Source organism: Candida theae (assembly GCF_024610275.1).
Source record: "Candida theae strain CBS 12239 chromosome Unknown scaffold63, whole genome shotgun sequence".
NCBI lineage: Eukaryota > Fungi > Ascomycota > Pichiomycetes > Serinales > Debaryomycetaceae > Lodderomyces > Lodderomyces theae.
Genome location: NW_026261471.1, coordinates 45546 through 57561, shown reverse-complemented (window position 1 = coordinate 57561; position 12016 = coordinate 45546). Strand labels below are relative to the sequence as shown.

Below are 12016 nucleotides of genomic sequence, written 5' to 3'. Positions count from 1 at the left end.
AAGTTTTTCTATTGTTAGTGCTTAACTTAGCACCCACATTTTCTACACGTTCGTATATAAGACTATATCGGTCTTCTCAATCACGCTTAATTATTATACAATTGACTATACTTAGCACTACTCCCTCTTTATTGCACCACTGATCTCCCACTCCTCAAAATAATCTTGGTCAGCTGCATTTGGCAACTTCACATTGTTAATAACGTTGCATCCGTTTTCATCCAACTCAACTTTAAACAACCTGGGATGACTGCCGATTGACTCATTTGAAATCTCTTTCATCTTATTGTCATGCAATGCAAGATACATGAGTTTAGTTGGACCTGGAAAAGTCAACTTGATCTCCTCAATCAAATTACAGGAAATATCCAACGCTTCGATTGAGCAAGTCTGAAAATCAATATGCCCATTCTGAATTCTGTTATCTGCAATATTCAACAAGCGCAACCTCTTCAAGCTGGAAAGCTGTGCGGGAAACTCAGTCAAGTTGTTATGAGACAAATCAACCTCTTCCAAACAACCTGGTAGGTCAACTCCAAACTTGGATATGTTGCAACGGGACAAGACCAAGTACTTTAAGCCGCACCCAAGCTTCAAAGTCATATTCTCAAGATTGCATTGCCTAAAGCACAAATACTGCTCAACCCCGCCACAGTAAGACTCAGGTATCTTCTGACAATGCTCAACGCTCAATGAATCAACTTGTGGCAACTTTAAACCTTCAAATTCCGTTCTACACAACGACAAATTCTGAAGCTTCTTCACGTTGGAAAGGTCAATGGTGACAATTTTATTGTCCCGTAGTTCAACTTGTTTCAAAGTTGACGGAAATTGTGACATGTCGAAATCAGTCATTGCTCCATGTAGACCTCCAATACCTCCTAATCGCATACAAATTAGATTCTTAGGAAAAGTGAACTGATTGGTTTGCCAGCCACAATTGCAAAAGCTCAACTCCTTTAGCAAATCAGGAAAGAAAGCTGTTTTTATCGAATGCACAGCCAGCAGCAATGCTACCTTTCTCAACATGCGAAATCTCAAAAGGTCCAAAATTTCCTCCCATTCTATCGAATAGTTTTCCAATAAAGTCAAACTTTCTAAACCTTCTGGCATCAAGTTCAATAAATACTTAGCACTAATCCCGTAAACATGAAGATTTGATATTTCAAGCACCTTCAAAGTTGCCGGCATGTTCTGGAGCACCAACATATCTTGCACGCCAGAAAGATGTAATGAATAACAAGGAGGATAAAACTGGTGAATAAGGTAATCAACAGAAAGCGACCTTAAAATACAACGCTTTTCTTGTAAAGCGCTAAACAACAACGCAATGACATCTCCATATAGCTTACCAATGCAATCAATCATGGTGTTGGGGCATGCATATTCGAGAATTTCTTTCATAAAAGTTCTATCAATGCAGTTAACGAACCCTCCTTGTAACCGGATGATGCGTAACCCCTCTGGCCCATCCCATGAGCTGACCATCTCCTCTTTACGTAGCCATTTGGTACATGCAAACTCTAGTCGCTTTACTGGGGGGAGTTTTCCAACTTCAACACCTCCCAATGCATTAAATACAAGTTCTTTCAACTTGGGGCATTTAAAGGAACCAGAAACGCCGCACATGTGACTGGAGAACACTTCAAGGTTTCTGAAACAGATATCTCCTTCCAAGATGTGGAGCCTCTTCAATCCCATTGACAATTCCACTACTCGATCACTAATGTGATCAAACAGCTTCATAAACTTGTTCATGTCAATTGTGAACTTGTAGCTAAAGTCCAATTCAAACATCAATGATGCAGTATTGCTCAGCTGTAAGGCCTTAATCAACTCAACTAAGTCTAGAAGGTCAACCATATGACAAAGTCCATAAGAGATCTTGGATGTTGTATGGATCTGTTTATTAACGCAGTAAGCATCAACCATTTCATATTGCTCTCGATTCAATGCATTGCGGTCTTGAGATCTCAGGTCTGGGTAGTTGTTTTCGTCTCCGTAATTCCTGGAAGTTTTATGGAAGTAGCCAAATCCTCTTTCAAGTCTGCGGTGAATGGCAATTTTTATACTTGGATTGTGCAGCAAAAAGTGCTCATTGAGTAATTGAGTGATCTCCTTGACTTCAACGAAGGAGAAAACTCTCTGCAAAATGTCTAACTGGTACAAGTCAAGGGTGAGTCTCATGCTGCAAAGGTGGTCAAAAAATATATATCAGGGGCAAAAACGCGACACATAATTACTTTCCAATCGTCTTGATAAATTGCAACTCCAAGTGTTACATGGTAACACTTCATTGTCGTGAAAATATTATCAATGTCGCAAATTCAATGTGTTAATCTTATTATTCACACATTTGAATTATAGTATTTCCCACATAAATCATTTGTACAGTTTTCTAGAGAATAACCACTTATAATATTACTGTCAGGAATAGGAATAGATATTTTGAAACACTTACTAAACTGATAAGAGTTTCAGAAGACGATTCTCGAACCTAAAACATGGATCACTAATGTTTCAGGCACTTAGCCTTTGTAGAGTCCTGAAGTTTAAAGGTGGGTCTTTTCCCCCTTTTCTATATAATCAAGTAAAATTACCACACTTAAACTGACATTAACTTCGTAGATATTTATACACAATATAGGGTACTTCCATCCTATACATGTCATTTCATCCTTGCACAGGAAAGATTGATGGTCCATAGAAATTACATTTCATCAAGTTCTTAAAAATACTGCAAAATATACACTTTAAAACAAACAAATGTATATTGTGGTAGGAAAACCCTCATGGATAAGAAGGGACTTGAACCCTTAAAAACCTCCACTGAAAGACAAACTAAAAGCAAACTAAAAACAAACTATACATTTAAACCAAGGTGTTCTCCTTGCTGAATGACGCGTACTTTTCAAACACATCGCCAGCATCAATATCACTTCTCTTGCGCGATTGCGCTCTGAAGTAAACCCTCTTGATCAGCTTCCAGACCTCCGCCCCAATAAGGAATGCCACTGTGAAAGCAACGGCAACACCCCATTCATATCCAATTGGTCCATGCAAGAACACCTTGTCATTGATGACCGGGATATACACCAAGGGAAAAACAGTTGCAAACCCAAATATGATTGACCAAAAGAGGAATTGATTCTCCCATAAGTCAGACGCCAATTGCAAATACCATGGTTTTTCCGAATCAGGGTGCATGTGGAAGAAGGAACGCCTCAAGTGAATACACTCCCACGCGAGTAATAAGGCACACCAAGTGAAAGCGGCAAAGGCTCCTGATCTACTTTGGAACACCAACTTACACTGCTCTCCAGATCCAGTGTTGCAATCTGAGCCCAACTCTCCGTTGCCTTTACCGTAAAGGATAACAACAAATGCAGCAAGACAGCAAGCCGCCATCCAGATCCCATAAGCAAACATATCAATAATGACTTCCCACGTAAAAATGGTGTTGCTAGGTGGCAAGTCTAGGATATCAGATTGTGCCTTCTCTTGCCCCAATCCCATGGCTGGGAAACATGAAGTGACAACAATGATCCACAAAACTTCAACTGGAGCAAGCGGAAACACTGAGAACCCATCATTATCCATAAACACAAGCCCCACCATCAAGTAGATAGCTTGGGCAACGTTTTCAGCCAACAATTGCAAAACAAATTTCTGAATATTCAACGACATTCTTCTACCCTCTTCAATGGCATTCAAAATGGAGGCAAAGTTGTCGTCAGTAAGGATAATATCGGAGGCATCTTTTGCCACATCGGACCCATTCATACCCATAGCAATACCAACATCGGCTTTCTTCAAAGATGGGGAGTCATTAACACCATCACCAGTCATTGCCACAAATCTCTTTCTTCTATGCAACGCCTCAATCATACGCACTTTGGTTTGTGGTGCGCAACGAGCAATTACCAATGGCAATACAGGCAAGTTGTCAATTTCGTTATCCGATAAAGCATCAAATTCGTTAGCCGTCATAACCATTACCTTGACAACCTCTTCTGAGTAGTGGTACAAGTTGTGAGGGATGATGCCAACTTCCTGAGCAATGGCTTTTGCAGTACCTGGATGGTCACCAGTAAGCATATGGACATTGATACCAGCACGATGACACAACTTTACCGAATCACGGGTCTCTTCTCTTGGTGGGTCGTAAATGCCAATAAGACCTTGGAAAATCAAGTTGGATTCAACAGCGTCACGACTATCACAAACGCCATCACAGGATCTAGTAGCAAACGCCAATACACGCAACCCTTGAGATGAAAGTGCAGACATATTTCCTTCAATGGTTTGCTTGTCAACATCAGTCAACTTTCTCAATTCTTGTGAATCATTACTGCCTTCACCATACCATGTGGTGCACAATTGCACAACCCTTTCAACGGCACCTTTTGTGTAGACTCTAGTCTCTCCAGACTTGTCCTTGTAAACTGCCGACATTCTTTTAATTGATGAGTCAAAGGGGAACTCAGCAACATGGTCAAATCCGTCAACAAGCGACTCTCTTGCATAGCCCAATCTGGTGGTGAAAACCTGAATGGCAATTTCAGTGGCATCCCCATGAGCTTTCCAAACTAATTCACCCAGCTCTTCGTCTTTGCTTTGGTTGACGGTGGCGATATTGGCCAAAGTGGCAGTCATTAGCCAGTCGTGCATGCTTTGTGGCATTGGGTCTGGGAAAGGCTTTTTGAAATCAATTTCTTCATCAGTCTGCTTAATGTAAAGCGGTGAATATGGTGCATACCTTACATCGCCTGCTGTTGGGTTATAAGGCTCGTTTGAGTTTTGCACTTCCAATGTACCAACATTTGGCAACCAGACTTTTTTGGCAATCATTTTACCCTGTGTTAATGTACCCGTCTTGTCGGAACAGATATCGTTGATACCACCTAGCGCCTCCAACGAGTCCAACTTTCTCACAATGACATGTTTTGTCACCATCACTTGAGCTCCAATGGCCATTGTGATGGTCAATACTACAATAAGTGACGACGGAATCATTGACAATGCAACACAAATGGCATATATGGCCACGTTCCTGGTGACATTCATCTTTTGTGAGCCCAAAACAACAATGGCAAAAACAACAGCCACCCAAAACAAGAATATTGCCAACCAAGAAAGTTTCTTTTGCAACGGCGTCCCCTCAGTCACACCGAGAATGTTTCCAACAACGTTGTAAACGGTTCCTGCCCAAGCACGTCCGTAGTCTCTTTTTCTAGGTTTACCATTTGACCTGTCAACTTTGCGAATCAAACCAGTATCACCTTTCAAAGATTGTGCAATTTGACCAATTTCAGTGTTCAACCCAGTTGCATAAACAATACCCGATCCTCTACCCTTTGAAACAACCGAGGATGAATAAACCAAGTTTAACCTGTCACCCACTGGGACAGGCACGGAATAATCGTCATACACAACAGTGTGATTTTTTTGTACAGGCAATGACTCCCCCGTCAACAATGCTTCGTCAGTTTCCAAATTCATGGAATCAAACAACCTCAAATCCGCGGGAACTGTGTCTCCAACTTTGACATGCACAATATCACCAGGGACAACTTCCTCAGCGGGGACTGTAACATCACTACCATCTCTAGTAACTCTTGCAGTTGGTGATGACAAGTTACGCAATGACCCCATTGTCTTCTCAGCTTTAACCTCTTGAACAAACCCAACAAGGATATTTATACCAACAACAAAACCAATGACACCACCTGAAATCCAATCTCTGATAGCAAGTGCAATAATCATACTGATGAACAACACCAAAATCATAGCATTGAATACTTGATGTGCCAAGATCTTGGTATACGATATGGAGTCCTCTTTTCCCAAATTGTTGGCACCATAAGTGGAAATCCTCGACTCAGCTTCCTTCGGTGATAATCCATTTGACAAATTAGTGTTGAACTCTTCAACTACTTCCTCAATTGAGAGCCTATATTGTTCTTGACTGCTTTGAACTTCATCTTTTTCACGATTTGGCGGTTCATAGTGGTAAAATTTGTTCTCTTCTGACTTATCGGACTTTATTTTCAATCACTCACAGTAGCAGCTTCTCTCGGGGGTAACGATGAAAAGCTGGGAAAAAGGGCAATAATCTGTAGAGAAGAAGAAGAAGTAGAAAGAGGAAAAAAAATTTCTTTCTTATCTTGGAGGAAATACTTTGTAAGGAAAATTTTTTTTTTTTTTTCCCATTGGATTCAAAAGGGTTTTTTTTTTCTTGGCAGTCAAGCTCCTTACAGCAACCTACCTAATCACAGTGTTGTTGGAGAGTACTTGGCTCAAACCATGAGCTTTATCACCTTTAAATTTGGTTCTTGGAGCAACCAGCTTGAGTTCGCTGCAGAAAGCGTAAAACGTTTTTTTAGAAAAGCTGCAAATCGCGGATTTTTTTCCCGAGCATTTTTAACCGAGGATAATTACCACCAGGAGTAGAAAAAGGGAAGCACAATCGAAATTCAACTACATACACTGCTGAGTCAGGTAATGCGATGATAAGACATCATTGTTGAGAAGCAACGGAGTATCTATGTGCAGTCTGAATCCGTAGACATTTGCTAAAAATGTCATTTAAATTAAAAGTCCAGACCTGCCAAGCACTTAACACAGTCGAAGAAAATTTGACAATCTGCCACCTCTGCTCCGCGCTCTCCCACGGCTTACTTCCTGGTGACTCCCTACTGCAAGTACCTTTTTGTTTTGCAACTTTTGAATGTAAATGATAGCGCCGCGCACTGCTAAAGTTGCTACTGTTTTATTTTTTGAGCCGCGACAAATTATCAAAAAAAAAAAGAAAAATTCAACCAAGCTCACTGAGGGGTCCTCTTTGTCTCCACAATGGACCCCTTAGAGAGCCATTTTTTGAAAAAGTTTCTCCTTGAGAAGCAATTGCACAATGAGTTGAGGTTGATGTGGAAGGATATGCGAGCGGTTGACGATACAGATAAACTTCCGTTGCTCTCATTTTTTTTCCATGAATATGTATCGACATTCCCATTCATCACAAGCAATACCGAAAAACAGCAGGAGCAGTTTTGGCAGGATGTGTTTCAATTTGTGGAAAACTTCAATTCCAAAAGCTTTAGCACTTCAGACGAGAGAAACGGAGTGACAAAGAGGAGCCAGGCTAACAAGAAGCTTCTCGGTGGGTTGTTGGTGTTTTACAATTCAGTCTTGATCACAGGTAACGAGATGGAATATCTTACTAAACCACACTTGAAAGCTTCCGACACTGCAAAGTTGGAAAAGTTTGACTTTCAAAAGAAAAAAAACATAACTGTTGTCGGGATGCATCAGTATGATCGAATGAAGTTTGTCAACGGTGTGTATATCAACATTGTCGCATTGAGAAGAGTCGAAGGTGAGCAATCTTGGTTTTTTGCAGCAACACATCACTATGATTTTGTAATACAAGTTGTGCTAAAGGAAGGGCCGAAGTCAAGTTTTGTTTGCAAAAGTTACCAGCAGTTGAGTCAGTTGGAGCACGATTTGAAAAAGGAATTACCGGGAGTGATGCTGACGTTGCACACCAAACTACCACACAAGGCAAAAGACAACGAAAACAGCATAGAAACGAGTAGAATGGCCACCCGGAGCTGGCTCAGGAAATTGGCCAGCAAGCCCGAGGTGGCGGCATCAACCATATTCAAAACATTCCTAACAAGTGACAAAACCACTATGACACCCGAAGATCAAGAGGACTACAAGCACAGAATCAGCCACGAAATGGACATCTTGAAAACGCAGGTTGAATTTCAAGATGAAACTGCAAAAGTGATGCAAGATTTGACGCAAAACTTTGAAAACTTTAAACAATCAGTCACCAGAGAAGATGATGCGGTAATGGGCCTATTCAACGAAATCGGTTCCATAGACAGCATCAAAAACGCTTCTCCACTTTTGAAAACATTCAATGACTGGTGTAAGCTACAACTTGCAGCCGTGGTTTACCAAACATTCCTCGGCCTGGACGACTCCCACGCAATTTTGAAAAAGACGAAAAAGTTTCATCGAATGTTTCCCTACAGCCTTGTGTATGCCATTTTGCGCTTCACAAACCCAATGAAGATGGTTTCTCGAGTTATTGATTTGCTATTTGTGAATATTCCAAGATTACCCACGTGGAATAGCCAACTTGCCGAAGATTCAAAAAACTCGGGAGCCAGAAACTTGTTTTCCTTGATTCTCATCATGTTGTTGAATGAGGATTTGAATGGGTTTGAAAAGGAGTTGCACACGTTGAGGGAAAAGTTGACTGGGTACGAACTTTATATGGAGAGAATCGACAACTACGTCAACTTACCGCCCGCGGAAATGGAGCAAATCAAACTAGGTGGTGACAACTTGGTGTTAACAACATTATCCACAAACTTGTTACAACCGCCAGCTGATGACAGGGTAGAAGATATAGTGGCCTCTTTCAATGGAAAAGACACAACATTGTACCTCAACTTGAAGCAATATTGGCTTTTGAAAATCCGATCGCGTGACAAACTTCTTTTCAAAGAGTTGTGGAGACAACCAGAGCTCATAAACCTAATCAAAAGCACAGTGGACTATTTTTACTCCCCTTTGATCAGAGTATTTGCCAAAGCGAAAGTTCACATTGCCTTTTCAGCGCTAGAGGGATTAAACAGCGAGATGTTAAAAACCCTTTCTTCAATACAACGCAGCGACCACTTGAACTCCACCGAAATTTACCAAAGAATCAAAACGGTTTTGGACAATCACGAAGAGGTTATTTGGAATTTCATTCGGGATGTCTATGTCAACGATGATGAAAAAATCTTTTACAGGCTAATCGTTTGGATCGAGAGGTTTCTCACCTTGGTCAGATTGAAATTTGAAAACCAACAAGCGGTTACGCTAGATATCAAGGTGGACAACGTCACTCCATTGTTTAAACAGCAATTGCATGCTAAAATAGAGGCCACGTTGGCCAAAAGAAAACTATTCAAGGAATACTTGGAAGCAAAGAATCAACAGCAAGATGAGTTGGCAAAAGATTGGGAGAAAATGAACAACGGATTGCTAGGAGATACAACTGCTGATGATTTTGGTATAAAGAGCGAGGACATCCAGGATATCAACAATGTAACATTGGAGGAAAACATCCTTGAGTCTAACCAAACAAATCTAGAAAAGGAGCTACTAGCAAGATTGAACGCGATTGACAACAACTCCAATACGTCAGAGTTGGACAAGATAGATATAAGCAACGAAGTGAAAACAACACTACAAAGAATTAGACAGCTATATAGCTATTAGTCCTCAGCTTTCCTTTTCTTATACCCGGCTTTCTTATCTTCACCTGTACGAACCTCTTCATCTTGTGGTGGCTCCAAAAACCACGGAAGTTTCCCACGGATAAAATCTTCAATAATCTTTCTCGCCACTGAGCTCTCATCAGCCTCACCACCTTTCAACAAACGACCACTTTTGACAGCAAGTGTCTCCAACAAGTTTTCTCCACATTCAGACTCCTTGAGTCCATACGTTCGGGCAATGTACTTTTGCGGAACAATCTGTAACACCTCTGATAGGTACTGTTCTGGAGCCTTTACTTTTTCAACTCTAACAACACCACGTAGTAAAAGATCAGCGTCGGTGTCATTCGATTCCGACGGCACCACCCCTGGAGAATCAATAATATTTATCGAAGAGGTGACCTTAACGTACTGCCAGACTTTTGTAGCACCAGGAATTGGTGCAACAATACATGCCTTTTTGCCCACAATTGTATTTATAATGGAGCTCTTTCCGGTATTGGGGAACCCAATGACACCCACATTGATTGACTTTCTGTCCTTGTGCAACGTTGCAAACTGCCTAAGAAGCGAGATCAAAGATCCCTTTCCAAAACTGTTTTTGATTGATGCATGGAAAGCAATAGTTGGGTATGAGCTTGACAAGTGTTTCATCCAAGCAGCCTGTAATAATGTTAGTAATGCCCTTCAAAAAAAAACGGTAAAAATCTGGTAATACATACGGCTACCCACGTAGGGACCAAATCGGTTTTGTTCACGACAAACACAAGATGCTTGTGTGGACATTCTTGTTTGATATACTTTTCAATCCTCTCACATCGAGTACCCAAGGGATTCCTAGCATCGAGAACTTGCAAAATAACATCACTAGAGTCGATAACCTTGTACAACTCATTCCAAATCCTCTTACTTTGTCCCTTGTGGAAAATGGCTTCCTTGGCCTCCTGGGTGAAGTCATCTTTATCCAAAATGGAGTCCCCCATCAATCCCATTGTCTGATCAAGCTCAATCTTTTCGTCGTATGTGGTAGAGTCCTTCTCCGCGGTGGACATCAAATCTTCTAACGACGACGCAGCGATTCTAGGTTTCTTACGTTGCTGCTTAGGTCCAAATGTAGATGCAAACGATTCAGTCTCCACAATCTTGGCAGTTGGGCTCTCTGTCTTATCTTGGTCAAGTAACGACATGGGGAGCTTATTCCGTTTCAAGAGCACTTGATACGAATCGTCTTTTTTATCTCCCATCGCCTCCCTAAAGTGGGTCAACGCGTCCTGGGCTATAACTCTAGTATTTCCAAACCACTTTCTATTTGGATCGACCCTTGCATTGGGCACATCTGTACTCTGAAGATCGGCTGCCTGTATTATTTCTCCCTTGGCATTACGAACAGCCCTACCTTGCTTGTACATGCTGAGCTTTTTTACCTTTTTGGCATCACGGTAAAAGTTTTCACCCTTGACACGAAGATTACCATCCTTGGTATCGTTCTGTCTGATCCTTCTTTGCTTTTCCTTCTTTTGAGTCCCCATTGCTTATAAAAGGAAGAGGAGACAAAAGAGAAGATAAAATTATCGCGATGAGATAGAAAGAGATAAAAAAAAAAAAAGAAAAAAAAAAAAAGAATAAACCAAAATTGACAGTAACAATGTATTAAAGCTGTTGTACCTACTCCTTCGCCAACCCCCATATATTTCCCTTGTACCTTGTTGGGTCCACTGATTGCCTCAATAGCTCTTTAAAGCACTCCATTGATAAGTACGCATGTAATGTGGATGTGGGGTGTTGGCCCGCATTACCAAACAGCTGGCGAATGACTGGAGATATAGGCAACAAATGCAACTCTTCTGCCAAATACTCTATCGACGGCTTATTCATCTTCTCATCCGATCCTAAAACTTGATTACCGATGTACTTCAAGTCGTAGAAATTGGGAAAGTACTTATCACACCACCAGTGGAACTCGTCTTCATCCACAGGGAGACTATCATTTGTCAACAAGCTTATAAGAAACCCCAAATCATATCCTGCATGATACGACACCCAGTTGATGGAATTGTCCAACAACAACCCACTATCGATCAACAACTCGGCAAACTCAAAATGGTCTACTCCGCGAGACATATGTGCTTGGAAATTAACTGATGACTGTTGTGCCAACATGGCCAAATGCTCTTCACTGTACATCTCCTTTGTCAAATCGTATGCAAAGTTGAATTGCCAAATGACAGGATTTCCTCCATTTTTGCTGAAACAGATGCTGAGCTGTATTAGATTCAACAAGTCTGAGTTACACCTTATTGTTTGAAAGTGGTAGTCAGTACTTGTTTTGAAGGATCCAATTGCCCTGGCAACAATACCTGGTGTCTCCTGATGTATTGCTGCATATATCGTCACGCTTTTGTCGTTGATAAACTTGCGCAAGTTATTAAATTCGTACTCGAGATTGTTAGCCCAGACCTCCTTGACTATTGGAATCAGTTGCAGTTGTTGTTGCTGTTGCTGTTGCTGTTGCTGTTGCTGTTGCTGTTGCTGTTGCTGTTGCAGTTGCTGCAATTGTTGGAGCTGCAACTGTTGCAATACGGGATTAGCACCCAACCCAGCCCCATTCGTCAAGTGCTGCTGCTGAGACAACGGAGTACCTTGCTCCTGTAGTAGATGCTGCCTCTGAAGTAACTGCATTTGGGAAATCTGCGGTGACGACGTGTATAGGTGTGGATTCACATTCATGGTTT

At 41.3% G+C, this 12016-nt stretch overlaps 5 protein-coding genes across 5 annotated transcripts; 1 reads left to right on the top strand and 4 right to left on the bottom strand. All coding sequences in view use genetic code 12, as the record gives it.

The window, feature by feature from the left end:
• Positions 1-117: 117 nt before the first annotated feature.
• On the bottom strand, positions 118-2187 carry KGF57_004283 (uncharacterized protein; the record flags this gene model as incomplete). Its single annotated transcript, XM_051753776.1, has 1 exon — positions 118-2187. One exon carries the CDS (start codon positions 2185-2187, stop codon positions 118-120), a length of 2070 nt encoding a protein of 689 aa, XP_051607262.1.
• A 684-nt stretch (positions 2188-2871) lies between these two features.
• KGF57_004282 (uncharacterized protein) lies at positions 2872-6588 on the bottom strand (the record flags this gene model as incomplete). Its single annotated transcript, XM_051753775.1, has 2 exons — positions 2872-6033; positions 6520-6588. 2 exons carry the CDS (start codon positions 6586-6588, stop codon positions 2872-2874), a joined length of 3231 nt encoding a protein of 1076 aa, XP_051607261.1.
• Positions 6589-6855: 267 nt separating this feature from the next.
• KGF57_004281 (uncharacterized protein) lies at positions 6856-9266 on the top strand (the record flags this gene model as incomplete). The annotated part of the gene is made up of 2 exons (XM_051753774.1): positions 6856-9137; positions 9212-9266. The coding sequence occupies 2 exons, from the start codon at positions 6856-6858 to the stop codon at positions 9264-9266; spliced, it is 2337 nt and encodes a 778-aa protein (XP_051607260.1).
• Positions 9267-9281: 15 nt separating this feature from the next.
• Positions 9282-10813, bottom strand: NOG2 (putative GTPase; the record flags this gene model as incomplete). The annotated part of the gene is made up of 2 exons (XM_051753773.1): positions 9282-9947; positions 10007-10813. The coding sequence occupies 2 exons, from the start codon at positions 10811-10813 to the stop codon at positions 9282-9284; spliced, it is 1473 nt and encodes a 490-aa protein (XP_051607259.1).
• A 136-nt stretch (positions 10814-10949) lies between these two features.
• On the bottom strand, positions 10950-12011 carry POP2 (CCR4-NOT core DEDD family RNase subunit; the record flags this gene model as incomplete). Its single annotated transcript, XM_051753772.1, has 1 exon — positions 10950-12011. The coding sequence occupies one exon, from the start codon at positions 12009-12011 to the stop codon at positions 10950-10952; it is 1062 nt and encodes a 353-aa protein (XP_051607258.1).
• Positions 12012-12016: the final 5 nt, after the last annotated feature.